The sequence below is a fragment of the Nycticebus coucang genome, chromosome 3 (genome assembly GCF_027406575.1).
Source record: "Nycticebus coucang isolate mNycCou1 chromosome 3, mNycCou1.pri, whole genome shotgun sequence".
In the NCBI taxonomy this organism is placed as follows: Eukaryota; Metazoa; Chordata; class Mammalia; order Primates; family Lorisidae; genus Nycticebus; species Nycticebus coucang.
Genome location: NC_069782.1, coordinates 21,093,959 through 21,114,215, shown reverse-complemented (window position 1 = coordinate 21,114,215; position 20,257 = coordinate 21,093,959). Strand labels below are relative to the sequence as shown.

General features: G+C 40.1%; 1 protein-coding gene across 5 annotated transcripts in view; it reads left to right on the top strand.

Annotated features, from left to right (window-relative positions):
• Window positions 1-10,960, top strand: part of ANO4 (anoctamin 4) — a 393,996-nt gene extending 383,036 nt beyond the window's left edge. For 4 of the 5 annotated variants that reach the window (XM_053585613.1, XM_053585609.1, XM_053585608.1 and 1 more), the window contains 3 exons: window positions 5,063-5,168; window positions 7,180-7,375; window positions 10,199-10,960. In XM_053585613.1, coding sequence (XP_053441588.1) covers window positions 5,063-5,168; window positions 7,180-7,371 — 298 coding nt within the window. In that variant the 3' untranslated portion in view covers window positions 7,372-7,375; window positions 10,199-10,960. Of the gene's footprint in view, window positions 1-5,062; window positions 5,169-7,179; window positions 7,376-10,198 lie in introns of those variants that run through there. The other variant, XM_053585611.1, reaches the window with a different exon arrangement.
• Window positions 10,961-20,257: the final 9,297 nt, after the last annotated feature.

Sequence of the window (20,257 nt, the reverse complement as noted above, 5' to 3'; positions counted from 1 at the left end):
CTCATCCAGACCCTTTCGCACAGGAAATTATTTAGCAAATATTGTTAGAGGCATATAGGATTCTAAGTATAAAATGATTCACAATAAAATGCCCTTTATTATTTAAAGGTAAAACTTTGTAATCCTTAGAAAATAAGATAAAATACAGAGTCTTTCTCTTCTTTTCCTTCCTGATTCATAATTTTTCTTGCCTGTTTCACATAGTAGCAGAAAAGTGCATGCCACAAATTATGAATATGAATGGAATCATTGCTACTGTCGTCATGAACTTCAATGATGATAGTTTTCTTTAGGGTTTTTCTTAAAACTTCCCTATAGAGGCTCAGTGCCTTTAGCTCAGTGATTAGTGTGTCAGCCATATGTATCAGGGCTGGTGGGTTCAAACCCGACCTGGGCCTGCTAAACAATGACAACTGCAACAAAAAAGTAGTCAGGCATTGTGGTGGGTGCCTGTAGTCCCAGCCACTTGGGAGGCTGAGGCAAGAGAATCACTTAAGTCCAAGAATTTGAGGTTGCTGTGAGCTACAACGCCACAGCCCTCTACCGAGGGCAACATAGTGAGACTCTGTCCCCCACCCCACCCCCACAAAATCCAAAAAAAAAAAACTTCTCTAAAGAAAAAATTTTTTAAATTTCATTTAAAAATAAGGGAAAATAACATTTTCAAATGTATTTAAAGCTTTTAATAGTGGTATGCATACAAACACACACATATCATCATGAAAATAGAAATATGGGACTTTCATTTTCAGTCATATAGCAGATGAGGCACTAAGATCAGCTCTCAGGCTTAAAATATCTAAACATGAAGAAAAAAGTTTTAAAACACCTCAAACATGTCGATGATCTGGAAAGAAATGTGATATTCTAAATCCCAAACTAAATGAAGGCAGCACATTGCAGCCACCTTACTCAAAGGTAAAGCTGAACTGAGTGGACTTGAGCTTTGCTTTTCAAGGCCTTCCTGGGGGAAGATGAGAGAAAGTACGGATATGACCAGCCCATGAGTAAATCTAAATACAGTCTCTGTAAGTTGACCCCCAAAGGGGCTGTAACAAACTGATCACCATATGGACCTAGCCAACATAAGAAACTAGGCCTACAGCCCTGTTATATACCCATGGAGCATGTCCAGTTTCTGACAATTAGGTCAACTTAAGGAGGTGGTCAACTATGGAAGTTCTACTGTAGATACTACATAAAATGACTCTAATATAGTCACACTATAGCCTATTACACAGCAATGAAACTAAATTAGTTACATGGAACAGTAGGAATGAATCTGAGTTACATGATAGTACATAAACGTGGGTCCCAGAAAAATACATACAAAATAATATCCCTTCTATACAGTTCAAAAAAAATAAAACTGAATAGTATCATAGTCAGACAAAAGTATATACATACACGTCAATGATAAAAATGAAATTCAGAAGCAAAAGCTGTAAGATATTTACCTTAAGTTAAGACATAGTATAAAATTGTAATAATCAGTGTGGCAGAGTCACAGGAACAGATAAACAGAAAATGAAATGGAATTGGGAACCCAAAAATATATTGGCTAATAAAGATGCAATCACAGACACAAACACATACGATATGATTCCATTCACACAGAGGTCAAGGCAGAAAAACTCAGCAGTATTCTATTTAGGAAAACCTGCTTATGTGGCAAAACTATAATGTGCCACACCTTCTGGGGGCAAGACATGATTGCAAGAGGGACTTTACCTAACAAATGCAATCAGTGTAACCTGGCTTATTGTACCCTCAATGAATCCCCAACAATAAAAAAAAAAGAAAGAAATCAAACCAACCATGCTGACTAGTCCTGACATCTGGATAATGGAAGGTCTTCATCAGCTCCATCTTTTCCATATCCCTAATTAAAATTTTGATATTGCTTAAAAAAAAAATAGGTGGTTATCAAAGAATTTAGAATAGTGGTTACCTCTTGAAATGAATTTGAATAGTGGTTACCTGGGAATGCCAGCAGGCATTTGATTCTCAATCATTATGTTCTGTTTTATCTTGAATGGGGGATATGTAAGATTCACTTATCATTCTTCCAAATGTCCATAAACTTCTATTTTTACAGTTTAAAAGTCAGAATAAATTATATACAACACTGTCATACCTCATTGGTGAATGTCACTATGGTCACATCCAGAGTACTCCCCTTGGCTGTGTGGTGATATTCAGCAATGAGGTGTGTATATATATATATATATATATATAGCACTTTTTCTAGGATGAGTTCACAAACCTAATTGTTCAACCTCGTGTACGTAGTGCTAGGAAAATAATCCTTGCAGGCCAGTCGCCCATTTCTCCATTCCTAGAGAATTAGAAGACGCTTTAGGGAATGTACTGACTTAAGTCAAAAGGAAAAACCCTGCCCTCCCACATGTAAAACTGAAGACAGGAAATTAAGTGTTGCTTTCAAAAAACAACTCTTGAGCCACTTGATAAAATGTCCTTCAAACGTTAAAGCCACCGGATAACTTAGTGTCTTTGAACGTCCTGGACTAAAAGATTAAAGGAGAAAATTTTTGACTTTAATGGCTTTGAAACTTAGCTTCCTGGCTTTTTCTACAGTAGCAGGCAGAGGAAAGTGTTTCTTTGTACAAGTTCCAGAGAACAACCACAGTCGTTTTGCAAATAAATAGCATCACATCCAAAGCAGAGAAGCGGGGAACACATGACGTCCCAGCATGGCCCTCTCCCAAATCTCTGCCTGATGGAAAAGACCAGTGGGGTCGAGGATAGGCTGAGCGTGAACTGAGAGCTCCACTTGAAACAGTCATCTGCAAACACAGAGAAGAAAGGAGCAAGCGGCTAGAATTTTAGAAAAGGGTGAAACAAAGAGACTATTGTTATTTATGGGGAAAATTGGTGTCCAGAAGAGAATTCCCAGCATTAGGGAGCATTGTTGTATAAGAAATGTAAGAAATCAGTGAAAATGATTCTGGAAACAATTTCAAATTCCTCCTTTTATAAATATACCTTAGTCTAATAACGAAGCCTATATATGAGCCGGGCATGGTGGCTCATGCCTGTCCTCTCAGCACTCTCGTGGAGCAGGGGGCGCTGAGCTCTTTGAGCTCAGAAGTTTGAGACCAGCCTAAGTAAGAGCCTGAGAAAGAGTGAGACCCTGTCTCTACTGAAAACAGAAAAATTAGCAGGGCATTGTAGTGGATACCTCTAGTCCCAGCTATAGGATCACTTAAACTCAAGAGTTCGAGGATGCTGTGAGCTATGATGACACAGCACTCCAGCCTGGGACAACAGAGTGAGATCATGTCTCAAAATTTAATTAACACAAAAAGACAAAGAAACCCTATCTACAATGAAAAACATACTGCTATTATCCCTCTGGAATATTTACCTGGGTTTTATCTGAAATATAGAGAGCTAAAGATAGATAAAGGAATTACATTTGTTATCTTAATGGTAGAAAACAACATTTTTGGTTCTTTTTTTTTTTTGTAGAGACAGTGTCTCACTTTTTGGCCCTTGGTAGAGTGCCATGGCATCACACAGCTCACAGCAACCTCCAACTTCTGGGCTTAAGCGATTCTCCTGCCTCAGCCTCCCAAGTAGCTGGGACTACAGGCGCCCGCCACAACACCCAGCTATTTTTTGGTTGCAGTTCAGCCGGGGCCGGGTTTGAACCCACCGCCCTCAGTATATGGGGCTGGCACCCCACCGACTGAACCACAGGCGCCGCCCACATTTTTGGTTCTTAATTGGCTGTACTCTGCAAGAAGAAAATGGAAGTTGGAATAGTCCATGCAAACTTGTAGCCCAGAATGAAATTATTCTTCCTAAAATTCCATGCATAGTTGTTGGACTCATGACAAGAACAAATGATATAACCATCTATTAGAAAGAACAGTGTTTTAGACAATTACCTAACCCTCATCACCATAGAGAGAGCCAGCAGTTTTCAGGCGCTAACAGGATGATTCTTAATTTCAGCACCAGGTACTCATGATAAATATCACTTTAATGACAAAATAATCATGATACATTATTATTAATTAAAATGATGATCGTAATGATGAGGGAAATGGTGACAGCTTGTATTTTTTTATATGATTCAAAGATACTCCACACAGGAAATTATCTTGTATCCTCCTAAGCAAATCAGTGCCAACCTTGAGGATAGGCACCGTCTTGCATGAGAATTTGCTCATGAACTTTTACTCAGCCAAGGGAATTGGTATGTATTCACAGCAGAACTATTGGTATTTCTATAGTTCTACATTTTTGGAGCTAATGAAAAGAACATAGGGTTAAATACATGGAAACCGATATGAAGCACGTCACTTTTCTGTTTTCCCACCTGTGATAATATTAATGTTCATTCAAAGGATAAAATGGAGTAATGTGGCTTAAAGTTTCTAGGATAGTGACTGGGCCCCCAATAAACAGGTGCTCAGTGAACATACGTGCAATTTGATGTTGACACAGAAGTGATGGCTGGAAGATACATGAAGAAGGACTTCTGTGGCAAGTGGTGGAAATCCACTGTAAACTGACTCAAACAAAAAGAAATGTATGAGTTTAGGTAATGGGAGAGTTAAGGGGTGATGTGAACTTCAGTAATGACCAGATCCCAAGAGGATACTGATTCTCTGCTAGCTCTTCTTTGCTCTATTGAATTCCTTCTCAATCAGGCTCACTCTCCATGCAGGTTGCAGTGGCCACCGGCTGTTGCATGCTTTTGCCTTCTATGGGTTTAGTGATAAGTTACTAAGTTCTAGTAGAAGTGCTGGTGAGAAGTTTCACTGCTGGATCTGGCTGATCTTTTGAGCTGGGGTAAGCTGCAGGGGCAAGCTCTGTCCAACCCACATGGATGATTCCCTAGGGAAGAAGAGATATTCTTTTACCAGAAGAAGAAATACTAGACAAGTAAAGCAACAGATGTCTAGTATAGAGAAACTGTCCAGACTTCTCTCCCATGGAATGTGGACTACATATTGGGAATGGAAGGGACTTGGTAGTTAGAAAAATAAGAGTTTATTGTGCAACTGTGAACTTTCTTGCATCTTCATAGATACCGGGACTACCGGGACCCTCCTCATTCCCTGGTGCCCTATGGCTACACGCTGCAGTTCTGGCACGTCCTTGCAGCTCGATTGGCTTTTATCATTGTGTTTGAGGTACGTTTTCTCAACCAGTTCCTTTATTTTCTTTAATATAATAAAGATACTATGAGTAATGAATAAAAGTAAGTGGTGGGGACTTTGAATACAATTATCTACTTCTAGAAGTAGTATAGTCACATTATGTAATTTCTCATTCATCTTTTCTTTCTTTTCCTTAAATTGAGTATTCTAATTTTCTAAGAAATGTTTGAAAGTTCATTGTTGGTTGTTAATGGGCAAGTCAGAACTCATTGGTCCTAAATTTAGTATTCTAGGGCCATAGTTCTTAAACTTAGCTCTAAACGTAGTTCTGGAACTACATTTTTCCATGTTAGAGATTCTGGTATATCATGTCTGTGATGAACATTCCAAGGTGGTGCTAGTACTACAGTCCAGGAAACACTGGATTGGATATGGCAAGTGGTACCTCTGGGTGTATAACATTATGACATTCCTATATTCAAGCACACAAATGAGTTTTCATTATCATATGTCAATAAAAGCATATTATCTATTTTCTTTTGGTCTTTAAGAAAATTACTATATAAATAGTTTACATTTCTATAATTCTAGTCATAAATGGAAATTTCATCGCTTGTCACTTTATTGAAGCCAGATTAATGCAAGTTCAAGTAGCCTCTTGGCTTGGACCAGAAGACATCTCTGAGACTATTCACTGCTTTTTTTCTTTGCTCCAGGGAACAAAGAGAAAACAATATGAAGCTGGTCTTCCCTGGAAATTAGCCTATCAATGACTCTCCTTAAAGGAGATTTGTTTTCCTTCTTTTTATCCATAGTTTCTATGCTAGATCAAAAGGAGATTTTTTTTTTTTCATAATGAGACAGGGTCTCTCTCTGTCACCTAGGCTAGAGTACAGTGGCCATATAATAGTTCGCTGCTCAAGTTCTTAGGCTCAAGTGATATTCCTACCTTTATCCTCTCAAATAGCGGGGACTGCAGGCACAAGATACCATGCCTGGTTAATTTTCTGTTTTTTTGTAGAGACAAGGTCTCATTCTTGCTCAGGCTGGTCTTAAACTCCTGGCCTCAAGCAATCCTCCCTCCTCTGCTTCCCAAAGTTCTAGGATGATAGGTGCAAACCATCGCACCTGGCCTAACAGAGATATTTTTAACCTATTACTGTCTTAAAGTTTTTTAGACAAAATAAAATAATGGGTCACAGTATGTTATTATTTAGCTTTTCAGGTTAAACTTTTCACTTCTTTTCAATATTATAACTATTTTAAGATACTAGAAATACACAGAAGAGCCTCTTACTTGGCAGAACCATGTGCCATCCAGTTTTATATAAAATACAGAATACTTAGCAATATCATTTGAATCTAATTTAGTCTTCAGTACTTTAGAATTGTAGGGGCTTTAAATGGTCATCTGCATCTGGTACTTTACTGATTATCATGATATAGTTGAACAGAAATGACAGCAAATCTTAACTTCCAGCTATTGACCTTTCAGGTAAAGAATTTGTGACAGTTTACCAAAAAGAAAAAAGTTTCTTCCTGACATGATCATTTCTCTGGGCCCATTGATAATTTGTACACTGAAGTTTGTAAAGCATTTGGCAGTCTATGAACCATTTTTAAACATCTTCTTCTAATTCTCACTATAATACCCATCTTATAGATGAACAAAATGAGGCTCAGAAAAATTAAGTAACTCATCCTTCAGTAGACAGCCAGCTCTTAAACAGTAAAAGCTACCGAGCTGGGACTCACAGCTGGGTTTTCTGAGTCTGCAGTGTGGTTCTACGGTTCTGAACTATGGAACCCTTCCTCCCCATCTTCCTTCCTGATCCTCCTCTTATTCCCTCAGTACTGTCATCAGACCAAGTTCAGACCTCACCTACCCTCTGATCATCTTCCATTACTTACACCTCCCGTGGACTCATCCCACCTTCCAGATTCCCTAAGGCTCCATGTCCTCCTTGAGCCAACTCCCAAAGCTCATTTAGGCTAAAGATGGACAATAGATCTGACTCTGTCGCATTCTCCTCTGTGTTTTTAGCACCTCGTATTTTGTATAAAGCACCTCATTTCCTATCTGATCCCAGACCTCCCAAAAGACCTAAGGGATCGAATGAGAAGAGAGAAGTACTTAATTCAGGAGATGATGTATGAAGCGGAACTAGAACGTCTCCAGAAGGAGCGAAAGGAGAGGAAGAAAAATGGAAAAGCACACCACAATGAGTGGCCATGACCAGGTGGGTGAGAGGGGCACTTGTGGCCTGATCCCACTCCGAGGTGGAGAGAGGGTGCTGAAAACTCCTGAAAACAAAGCTTGCCACTGACGCTGAAACAAGGAGTAAAATTAGCTCCTTGGGGACCAGCTTGTTTCTTACTTTAGTAATTGTAAATATAGCTTGATCTCCTCCTCCCACATCCCCTTGACACTTCTCTGCCTCCTTGCCAGCCTCTTGCCTGGCAGTCAGGGTCTTCATGAGTATTCCTGAAACAACCCTTTCTCTTCCTTCTTCTCCAGCCAGGCTGTTCCCATTAATAGCCCCAGGGAAGCCCGCCCCTTCTTTCTGATGTCAGTGTTGCCTCTCACCCACGATGGCTTTCCTTCCACCACTCACCTCCTGTTTCCTTCTAGGCTGATCTGTGTCACGCTGTTCCTTTTAAGGTTTCTTCATCAGCCTATTGAGACTTACTTCTTCTGAATGTCTCGGATTATTGCCATCAGTACCACATGTATGCTGATTTGTATTGTTAATTTATGACGTTCAAATAGTTATCAGGATTCCCCAGCAAAATGTAAGCATCCTTAGAGAAAGTTCTACGGATTGCAATTTTATCCATTCAGCTACCTTGCACAGAATTAGGTACAAGACTCCCATTAAATGCATATTCAATTAATAGATGTTCAATGTATTCAATAGACGTGGAATACACTGTAAGAAAGTTCTATAATAATCCCACACATACCATCAGAAAGTTATTCTGAACTTTCTCTCTAGCAAGTCAATGATTAGGTCACCGTAACTCAACTTCTCTTGGCCTGTGTCCTGAGCTCTCCATTCTAATTTTTCTGTGAGTCTACTTTTTTTTGTTTGTTTTGTTTTGTTTTTGAGACAGAGTTTCAAGTTGTCACCCTAGGTAGAGTGCCGTGGCATCACAGTTCACAGCAACCTCAAATTCTTGGGCTCAAGTGATTCTCTTGCCTCAGCCTCCCAAGTAGCTGGGACTACAGGTGCCCACCACACACCTGGCTATTTTGTTGTTGTTGTTGTCATTGCTGTTTTAGTTGATCTGGGCCAGGTTCAAACCCACCAGTGTATGTGGCCAGCGCCCTGCCCACTGAGCTACAGGCACCGCCCTGTGAGTCTACTTTTTTTTTTTTTTTTGCAGTTTTTGGCCAGGGCTGGATTTGAACCCACCACCTCTGGCATGTGGGGCCAGCGCCCTATCCCTTTGAGCCACAGGCGCCATCCTGTGAGTCTACTTTTAATACTGAATTTCATTTGTTTTTCTTTGCCCTCCAATTCTCTCTTCACCACTTCATGGAAAACTTCAAAGACATTTTTTAAAATTTGGCTTCCCCCCAAAAAGTAAGATATACATATAGAAAAGAAGTATAGTTTTCACATTTCCTGTAGATGAAAATCCAGTGATATCTGCAGAGATGTTTGTTGTTACATTAGTAAAGTTGTCTCAACCCAGATCCATGTTTGGAGTCCAAAAGGTTCTCACGAGGTGGATATGAGGGTGGATTTGAGGAAATAAGCTGGACTTCACAAAGCTAAAAGTCCTATGTAGTTGAATACTAGCTTTGCTCTCAGTTCTAGTGTAGACCTCGGCTGCACTAAAGGCAAGGAATGTTTTGCTACTTAGTAATTTTCTTATTTCTCAGATCTGCTGTTTGGCTATGTGATTTTGGCCAAGAAAATTACTGAACTTTTCTGAGCTTGCCTATTGGGCAGATCAAGGAAGAGAATGTATGTGAGATGCTTACTAAGCAGTAAAGTAAGCTGTAGGATCTCAGGCAGGCTTTGTTATCATTGCTGGGTATCATTGTAATCCTCCAGATTCTACATCTGGCTTTTCCAGTCTCTATCTATATGATCTGAGGCATTCATGTGGATTCTGTTTCCACATATGCAAAAATGAAGAAGTTGGACTAAACAATACTTCAAAAACCTTGCCAGCTTTGACCTTCTGGGATTCTGGGATTAGCTCCAAGCTTCTGGCCCCCATGCCCATTCTGAACGCCTCTTGTCAGTCTTTGGAGGAAAAAGACCTACTGTAGCCAGAGGCTTTGGGCGGCGTGGAGGCAGACATGAGCAAAGAGAATTGTTCCTGGGAGCTCCAGTAGCCAGAGACCAAAGTACAACCGTGGCAGTATCCCCAGCTCCGGGGTGTCCTGGACTGCAGGGTTGATAACCAATTGGGAATTTCTTCCGGCCTCCCCACTGCTGGCTACTTTCTTCCCAAGGAGGCTATTTCTAGTTTGTTTGGGTTTTTTTAGAGACAGAGTCTCACTCTGTCACCCGTGCTGGAGTAGAGTGGTGCGATGCAATCATAGCTCACTGTAACCTCGAACTCCTCGGCTCAAGAGCTCTCTTGATCCTGCCTCAGCTTCCCAAGTAGCTGGGACTACAGGCACATACCTCCACACTCAGCTAATTTTTGTTTTCTAGAAACAAGGTCTTGCTATCTTGCCCAGGGTGGGCTCGAACTCCTAGACTCAAGTGATCTTCCTGTCTCAGCCTCCTAAAGTGCTGGGATTACAAGCATCAGCCACTGCCCCTGGCCCATTTCTAGTTTTTGCTTCAAAGGCTATCATTTGCCTGTCTGTCTCTATTCCCCCAACAATGCGCAGGATAGCATGTTGCTTCAGACTGGCTTTCTGCCTCAGTCTGTTCATCTGTAAAATGGGCATAATAATGTTTATACCATACCTGACTCAGTCTGGAGTTATAAATTCTTGGAATGCCTTTGATGATGGTAAGTATAAACTACTGGACATCGTACTGTGGAGCCATTATATCCACATAGGATCTTAACGCCTTCTTTCCTCTTTCTAGGTAATAGTCCCTGTCCAGGCAAAGGACCTGAATCCTGTTTACTTCTCCCAGCTGTGCAAAAGCACATTCGAGTGAATGACTAAAAATGCAACCACACTGCATGCTGCAGACACTGGCAGCCACGAGGGGCCAACACCCAGCAGGGAACTGGCATTGGAGCCTTGCTGCTGGGAAACCACGTTGCAGTCCAGCACACAATTGCTATGTATCCATAGACCATTCTCGACCAAGCAAGCATGCACATTATGGGCAGTTCCATTCTCAAGTTTTTAAAACCAACGGGAACTTGTATACTGGGCCTGTTTTTCAGCCTGTTTGCTACCTTTTTTGCATTCTATCCTGTGTGAATTTTACAGACACTGGGCTCAAAAGGGTATTTGAACATCTGGACACACTTTCCTAGAATGTCGTCATATGGTCCTAATTCCATGTCATCAACGACACAGACAAGACCCTGTTTACAATTTTTTCTTTCCTTTTTCTTTTTGATTTCCGATCTTTCTGAAGAGATGATTATATATGACATAGCTATATGTATTCCTGTGTGTACATATGTATAGTCATGTATTCTTACATATGTACATACACGTACAGAGATATATAAAGTACATAGAAATTCCTTACTTGTAAATAGCCAAAAAGTACGGATATGAATGACAAATTTTCACATTTAAATAGTCATCAACATGAAGCCATGTTTAATGCTTGTATAATGTGATGCAATAAAATTTAAAATTTATGCACATGGAATATTTTCAACTGGCTCTTCTGAAACTCTGTTATATTTTCTCATATAAGAAGTATCACATAGTAGACTAGAATCTTGTAGCAGGGGGAATTTCTAAGGGACTTGGTAAGGAACCAAATATTTGCCAGATGAATGCATACAAAAACAAACAATAGAGCCAGCAAAATACTGTATTCGCGTTAGCCTTAGAATTTTTTTTCTTTCCTCATCTTGACGGGAGAATATTTTAAATACAGGGTGTTCATAAAGTTCGTGTGTAGTTTTGAATTTTAAATTGCACATGGACTTGATGGACACCATGTATAAGGCAGAATGAATATGCTAGATTTTGGGGATTTGCTAATCTACTTAATTTTCTGAGTCTTCGTAAGACTGTTAGAAATACCCTACTTCACTATAATCCTCATTAAAACTTCATAGGCTGCCTAGATTGCTTACGAAAGTAGTTACTTGGATAACATAGTTATCCAAATATTAATAGTTAACAAGGGGGGTTAATCTTTGAACTGGTTGAATTTTATCTTAACTGATTTTTTTTTAACAGAGTCTCACTATGTCACCCTTGGTAGAGTGCTGTGGCATCACAGCTCACAGCAACCTCAAACTCTTGGGCTTAAGCGATTCTCTTGCCTCGGCCTCCCAAGTAGCTGGGACTACAGGCACCTGCCACCTACGCCTGGCTATTTTTTGGTTATAGTTGTCATTTTTGTTCAGCAGGCCCAGGCTGGGTTCAAACCTGCCAGCTCTGCTATATGTGGCTGGCACCCTAGCTGCTGACCTTCAGGTGTGAAGCCTATGTTAGCTAATTTTTTTAATGGATACCTTTCTATAAATCTACATATATAGTGCAAAATCGAAACATATTTATCCTTCCTTTCATGACTTAGTACAGTGTTTTTCAACCTTATTTTATCTCATAGCACACTTGAACCTATAGTTAAACTTCTGTGGCACAATTATGTTGATCAAAAAAAGAAAGTAAAAAATGATATACTTTGTTCTAAATTTCTTTCAAAAAACAATTTAATTAATGATCTTTAAAAATTTTTTAAAAGCACACCCCACTCACTGGGACGTTGCCGGTTCATTACGTTATTCCTCACTTGGTCTATACATACCCATCTTACGTCTCCAGATAGCTGGTAAGTGATAGAAGCCAAGAAACCCACCTTCACCTTCCCCATTGCCTAACAGTGTGATGCCCACACTCCAGTTTTCAGTGCTTCATAAAAATAAATAAATAGGGCTCAGCGCCCTTAGCACAGCGGTTAGGTTACGGTGCCAGTCACATACACCAAGGCTAGCAGGTTCGAACCTGGCCTGGGCCAGCTAAACAACAATGACAGCTGCAACAAAAAATAGCTGGACATTGTGGCGGGCACCTGTAGTCCCAGCTACTGGGGAGGCTGAGGCAAGAGAATCACTTGAGCCCAAGAGTTTGAGGTTGCTGTGAGCTGTGACTCTACCGAGGGGTACATAGTAAGACTCTGTCTCAAAATAAAATTAAATAAATAAAAAATAAATAGAAATTGGAAACACATGTTTGCTAATAGCAAGCAAGCAATTTAAACTCACTTTCCTGTAAATACATATTTCCACATGGGAGAACTAAGTGTAAGCCCTCGGCTTCATATAATCCTCTATGCTAGTGAAAGAATTAAAGCTACTCAGATCATATGTGACATGCCAGCTAATTGTTTTCCCAACAGGGATATTAAGTGACTTTTCAAGATTGCCCTTTGACTGCCAGAATTCAGACACCAATTTTATAATATTTTCAAAAAAAAAATTAAGGAAGACTTGCTTAACAATGCTTCCATTACATGAGTGATTTTAAATATTTAAGTATTCAATTTAGATCTCATTAATCTCCTGGTAGGGAAGAAATAAATAGTCAAGCTGTTGTCAGTAGGGGCCAGCCACCCTCAGCTTGCATAGTCATCAGTCCCCAAGGAGGTAATCTTTAATTTTCTTTCATTCAGACCTCACTAATTAGAAAGCTGGGATCATTTGGATGGGCCGAGATCCATTATGCAAAACAAATTTTATAAACAAAGTAGAGAAAAATATTCAAACCAAACTTTATATTTATTACTATTTTATTTATACAAACTTCAAAAATGTACACTCATGGATATATTCCTGGATATTAAAAGTATAAAATAAAAGCAATGTATTTGCTGTAGGCATGAGTTCTCACTCAGATGCTGGCAACATACTATTTCTTGACTTGTAGTAACATAATCCAGTTTTTAAAGAATTATTTATATACAGTTTAGTTGCTAATTATGAACTTGTGTTGTTTTTTTTCTACATAGTGTCCTTGTCATCACCCAGGCCCTACCACCACTGATGCTTCTGATTCAATAGGTCTACACTGGGCCAGAGGATTTCGTTTCCTGTCAAGTGCCCAGGCAATGTTGACCCTGTTGGGTAGGGACCACATTTTGCGAACTTCTGATCTGATGAATATTTTATGGCCATAAGTTAAATTACGTTGCTATATTCTACAATCAAGCTGAGCTTAAGCAGTTTTATCCAACTGTATAATATTTTAGGGACTACCGCCATGGTAGGGAGGTTGGTGGGCAGCAATTTCAAGCTGTGATCTTAATTACAATAGCAATTATCCATCATATCAATCCAAAGCACTGCCTCTGTGGGCCTCCCAGCTGACCAGGGCCCTGAGTGTTTCTTGCTGGATCAAGTCAGTGCCACACAAAGGTCTTTAACCTTGACCTCATTATGGTATAACACAGAAGGGAGAAGAGAATAACTCCTCCCACTTCCAATCCTTACCCTCACCAGTTTAGGAGAGAGTTTCCAACAACGTACAGGAAAGCAAATCTATTAAATTTATAGGCTCTAGTGTCAGACAAAACTAAGTCCAGATCCAAGGTGACAAGGGATGCAACTTCTACCTCATGGGGAAGAAGCCATATGCTGCCAGGATCTCTCTCAGTAACAGAGTTCTTGCTTTGGCTGCTTGGAGTGCCCTCGGCTCACTGCCTCCGGCTGTCAGCCCCATCAGGACCTGCCTCATTGCAGAGGGTCATCTCATCCAAGGCCATGCCCCTTCCCGTGGCAGCCCACATCAGTGACTAATTGATGTATGAATATGAAAGCCCAGCTCTCTTGGAACAGCTCTGAAGAGCTCCGCTTACTCTGGAAGGCCTTGTGGGGAGACTGCCCTTAGATCCGCAACATCAGCTATACCTCCACTGCTGCCCAAATCTGCTTCCCTGTTTTTCCTTCCATAAGTGTTGATCCAAAAAACACTCCTTAATAAAATCTAAGCTCCTTTCACTCCATATCAGAGTCTGCTTCCCTGGGCAATCAAACCTGTGACATTTATTTTTAAAAATGAATGAAAACTCTGAGATTCAGGAATTGTATGGATTCATTCATTCCATAAATATTTAGTCAGACTGGATGGCGCCTGTGGCTCAGTGGATAGGGCGCTGGCCCCATATACCGAGGGTGGCGGGTTTGAACCCAGCCCTGGACAGCTAAAAACAGCAGTGACAACTGCAACAACAACAACAAAAAGTCAGGTGTTGTGGCGGGCGCCTGTAGTCCCAGCTACTCGGGAGGCTGAGGCAAGAGAATCGCTTAAGCCCAAGTGTTGGAGGTTGCTGTGAGCTGTGACACCACAGCACTCTACTAAGGGTGACAAAATGAAACTCTGTCTCAAAAAAAAAAATTAGACTTCTGGATGCAAAAAATACAGCAATAATCGTACATGTCTAACTTCAAAAGATCATGAAAAGCGTTGAGGTTGAAATTGATTTTTAGCTACAGTATCAACTGACTGCTTATTATTTTAAAAAAGAGAGAGAATAGTGTATTTTCCTGTCATCACTACTTCCTTCCCCACCTGCTTGCTTGTTTCTTCTAACTGCCTACGCTTATGATCTTCACGTTCGGTTCTGAAACCGTAAGGGCCCCGATTGTCTGTCTAAGCAGATCTCGGCCTATTGAGCCTCATTCCCATAGGGGTTGCTGTTCCTACCTCCGTGCTGCCCTGGGAAGCTTGAAAATCATTATACTGTTTGTGCATCACCCTGGGTTGTGGGAAATTGCAAGCCTATTTAAAACCTATTTTCCTGGACACCTAAGGCAGCAATTTCTTCTATACTCGTGAAACATAGCAAAGTCTCTCTAATTTCCCAAGACCCTATCCCTGCCTAAGTATGCCCACTGGAGTCTTGTGTCTTTACTGGAGTCTCCCATATTTCCTGGAGTCTTGTGGCTCTGAGCTCTATCCAGAAGATAAGGGGAATGGGGTTTTTTGGGTTTTAAATCCCAGAAACCTATGGTGGTTTGCTGACACCATCCTGGGGCTGAGCACATGAAATAAACATAGAGACCCTTCCTCAGTGATGCAATGTCACACTAGCTCTCACCTCTTCCCTCCTACCCTCCCAGCACAGGAATCTATTTCTACTCTCAAGGTGGAAAAACATATGACAGGGCCATGTTATTTGTGAAAGAGTAAATAAAATAGGAGATGGCTGTAAAATAGCTTTCCAAGCTATTTTATCCTTGTCGACCTAAGAAGCTAGACCTTTGGCACCCATAGCCAAAAAGAAATTTCTATTTTCTCTGTTTTTTGCTGAAGCATCCCTTTTATGACCTATACACATAAAACATCAGGCCTGAAAACTTGAATGTGCAGAAGTCGAGGAGACAAGACTGACCTTGAAAGTGGAGGAGATGGTTGGTTACATGTCCTTAATATCTGTCCACTCCGCTCACCCCTGGACCTCCTCACATGCCTCCCTTCTCCACTCAATCACTCCTGCTGAAGGCATCCCCTGGGGCCAGCCCCTTAACACTATGGTGGCACTAAAAACAAGGCTTTCCTTGAGTCTTTTCTACCATTCACTTTCAGTCTTGCCTTTGCCTGGGTGTCCTGGCTTCCACTCATTATATTTTACTTCTGTTTAGATCTCAAGCAACTTGTCTCCATAACTCAGAGACTTCAATTAAAAAACAAAAACTCCCCAACCCACAAAATGGGAGAAATTTTTTGCAAATTAAATGTCTAAGGGCTTTGTATCTTGAATATATAAAGAACTCAGACACTTCAATAACGAAAAGATAATAAACCAATTTTAAAATGAGCAAAGGATTTGCTTAGGCATGTCTCCAAAGAAGATATTTAAATGGCCAAATAAATAGGAAAAGATGATCAACATCATTAGCCATCAGAAAAATGCAAATCAGGCTTGGCGCCCATAGCACAGTGGTTACAGTGCTGGCCACATGCACCAAGGCTGGTGGGTTCAAATACAGCCCAGGCCAGCTAAACAACAATGACAACTGCAACAACAACAACAAAAACAAAATAGCTAGGCATTGTGGCAAGCGCCTGTAGTCCCAGCTACTTGGGAGGCTTAGGCAAGAGAATCACTTAAGCCCAAGAGTTGGAGGTTGCTGTGAGCTGTGACGCCACAGCACTCTACTGAGGGTGACATAATGAGACTCTTCCCCCCCCAAAAAAAGAAAAATGCAAATCAAAGTCACAATGAGATTCCATGTCACATGCTTTAGAACATATAGCTTTATATAGCTATCCATATAATAAAAAATATAGATTAAAAACAAGTGTTGGTTGGGATGTGGAGAAACTGGAGCCCTCATATATTGCTGATAGGAATGTGAAATAGTGAAGCTGCTTTGGCAATAGTACACATAAATGGTTAAGCTTAGGGTCCCCACATGACACAACTATTCCCCACTGCTAAATATATACCCAAAAGAAACAAAAATATATGCCCACACAGAAAAGGGTGCACAAATATTCAGAGAGGCATTTTCCATAATAGCCGGTAACTAGAAATAGCACAAATGACCATGAGCTGATTAAAGAGTAAATAAAAGAGGAGATGGCTGTAAAATGGAATACGGTCCTGTGTTGCTTACCAGTGGGGATATGCTGAGAAATATTAATTATCATAGTTTAAGGGTGTCCAACCTGTGCCCTGTGGGCCACGTGCTGATTTTGTGAGTAATTTTTTTGCTTATTTATGGTGCCAGATATCACAAAAAATATGCACGGAATTTTTTTCTTTTTTTTTTTTTTGTGCGGCCCAAGACAACTCCAATCTTCCAACATGTGGCGGCGGAAAACACAAAAGATTGGTCTCCCCTGTGGCATAGAGTATCCTTACTCAAACTTAGATACCTGGGCTATGTTGCATAACCTATGGGTCCTCCTGGGCTGCAAACGTATACAACAAGTTACTGTACTGAATGCTGTGGGTGACTGTAACACAGTGATAGTATTGGTGGTGTATCTAAACGTGTGTAAACATAGAAAAGGTGATGTGTTTATCTGTAACATTAAGATAGCTACAAACAACGTCAGTTTGTTTGAAAATGGGGATTTTTCATCTTCACTGTAAGGTTAAGTAAAAATTTAATAATTACTACTTGAGTAGTAGAGGTCAAAGAGATAATGGGAACGGGGGTGATGGGGTATAGATAATGTGTATTCTTCAAGCAGGTGGATCTCAAAGAGAACTGAAAGTGGAAAGAACTAAGATATCCTAGTCTCTCCTTGTTTGCATGGGCAGGAAGGAGTGAGGGGGCAGATTGAGTTCAGGAAGTTACTCTGATACATGGTCCCTTCGTGCACGTGGGAACACCAGGAATAGTGACTACTTACCACTTACGAGATAGTTGTGTCTATTCACACAGAGAGAGCGTTTCCAAATGCTTGGGACTGGGGCTATGTATAAGATTAGATTTCCCATGGAAAATGTTGAGAGCAAAGGCAAGGATACGTAATCTGGGTTCTAACAATTGAACAGATGGCTTTCAAACAACGATCTGAGAAGTGCACATAGGCTGGGCAGCCTAGACAAAGGGACAGCGTGTAAAATAACAAGAAAGCAAGGAAATGAGTGGTATATTTAGCCAGTCCTGGGAGGCACGTGTGACAATATGACAGGTCTATGTTATATGTGAAGGAGGGCACCAGCAAATACTTCTGAGAAGCCCACCAGGCTTATTTTCTGTAGTTAGAGATCTTTGAGTGAAGGAGTGAACCATCAGGTTTGGTTTTCAAAGAGACAACTGTGAACTAGAACAGTGGTTCCCAGACCAAAAGCACCATCATTCTTAGGGAAATTATGAGAAGGACAAAATTCTCAGGACTCACTCTAGAGCTCCTGAGTCCGAAGATCTGGCGGTGAGGCCCCAGAATCTGTTTTAACCAGGCCCTCTGGGTGATTCCGCTGCACACTGAAGAGAATGAGAAGGGAGCAGTGACAGTCCAGTGACAGTCCAGAGAGAACCCAGGTCTGGACTGAGGAAGCTGAGGAGGGCAGAAATGGAGAGAATCCTGACTCTGGACACACACATGTGGAAGTGGATTTGGCTCTCCAGGAGAAAATTCTACAAACTGATATCCACCGTCCTTGGGCGATCGAACTGAAAACAAGGATAACAGGTAAAGTGCGCCTTTTTAAATGAAGAAAGGAATGAAAATACATGATTGAAAAATGAGAATGAGTAACAAAGTGAGCGATTTCAAAATATTATTTTCTTTGATAAAATTTAGAGGCCTGATTTGACCTTCACGGTGAAAGGTCATGTAAAATTCCCTCTATGTGGAACATGTGCATTTTGCTCAATCAAGAATTGTATGGAAAAAAAGAATGGATTGAAGGGATAGGAAATAAGCGGGTACTTTAACCTAGATGACCAGTGCACAGAAGGAAGATGGGTCTCCAAATGCAGCGAATGGGCTTGAACACAGTCATCTTTGGCACCGAACTTCTCTAGCTTAGCTGCCCACTTAATTTCATACGCCACAAGCAAAATGTAACTTTGTGATATTAAAATGTAAATTTAAAACTTCAAATCTATACTTTTTATGAGAAAGAAAAAATGTTCAGATTAAGAGCTTCTGTTTCTCTTTTGAAGTCTCGATATTATTGAGAATTACTTAAAATATTAAGTTATCTCAATTAAAAATTGGATTGGAGCAGAACAGTTGGTACTTTTGTATGCCTCATTTTGTAATTTCTAGTTTCAAATGCAATATTGATTAATTAAAAAATAAAATATTCTTCCGTGACAAGTTCTGCATGTTTATTTGCTTGTATTTTTGTAATCCGTATATAGCATTTAAGAAGAGTCCTTTCTGAAGTACAGAGAATCCTCAAAGATCTAAAAGTAGACCTCCATTTGACCCTGCAATCCCATTACTAGGTATCTACCCAGAAGAACAAAAATCATTTTACCACAAAGACATTTGCACTAGAATGTTTATTGCGGCTCAATTCATAATCACCAAGTCGTGGAAGCAACCTAAGTGTCAACCCACGGTTGGATCAACAAACTGTGGAATATGTATACCATGGAATACTATTCAGCCATTAAAAAAGATGGAGACTTTACATCTTTTACATTTACCTTGATGGAGTTGAAATACATTCTTCTTAGTAAAGTATCGCAAAGATGGAAAAATAAACATCCATTGTACTCCATACTAATATGAAATCAATATATAAACAATTACATGCTCATAAGAACAATAAAACACTAATATATTCCAGTTTGGGGGTACAGGGACATGGGAGGGGGAGGGCAGAGGACATTTGGCAGAGAAGGGAGGGCAGGAGGCAGGATCTCACCTAACGTGCACATTGAGGGTGTATAACATGCCCCCTGGGTGAGGGGCTCTTCTCAAATGGAACTTACTCTGGAAGTGAGAACAATGTAACCTAAAAATTGTACCCTCATATTAATTTGAAAAAAAAAATACTCAAAAAAGAAAAAGAAGAGTCCTTTCTGAGTAGAAACTGGGTAGAAATATCTTTCCGTAAAGGCCAATAAGGTTAATTACATGCAATTTGACATTTTCCCCTCCAAACCAGACTACTGCAAAGACATCTGTAAAGAGTTTAATCAGCTACTTGAAAATCAAATTCGCAACCATATTTCACACTGTAACATTCAACCCTCCCAATCTTTTTCATAAATGACAAGCACAAAACTTAAATGTAAAAGCATGAAGTGAATTTTCAGTAAGTAAAGGCTCCTGCCCTCTTTATTCACAATCTTTATGGGAAAACTCAGAATTTCCTGTAAGAATCAACTCGTGTCTCTATATCATGAACATTCAGTTGTTTAAAAAATAAAACAACTTTCTGTGATTGTCATAAATAAAACAAAATTTTGAAATCTTTACACTCATATATTTAATATTTATGAGGTGTTAATGTGTATCGACATTAAAACAATGTGGACAAGATAAACTGTCTTAAGAGTTGTTTAAATAATCAATTTACAATTCT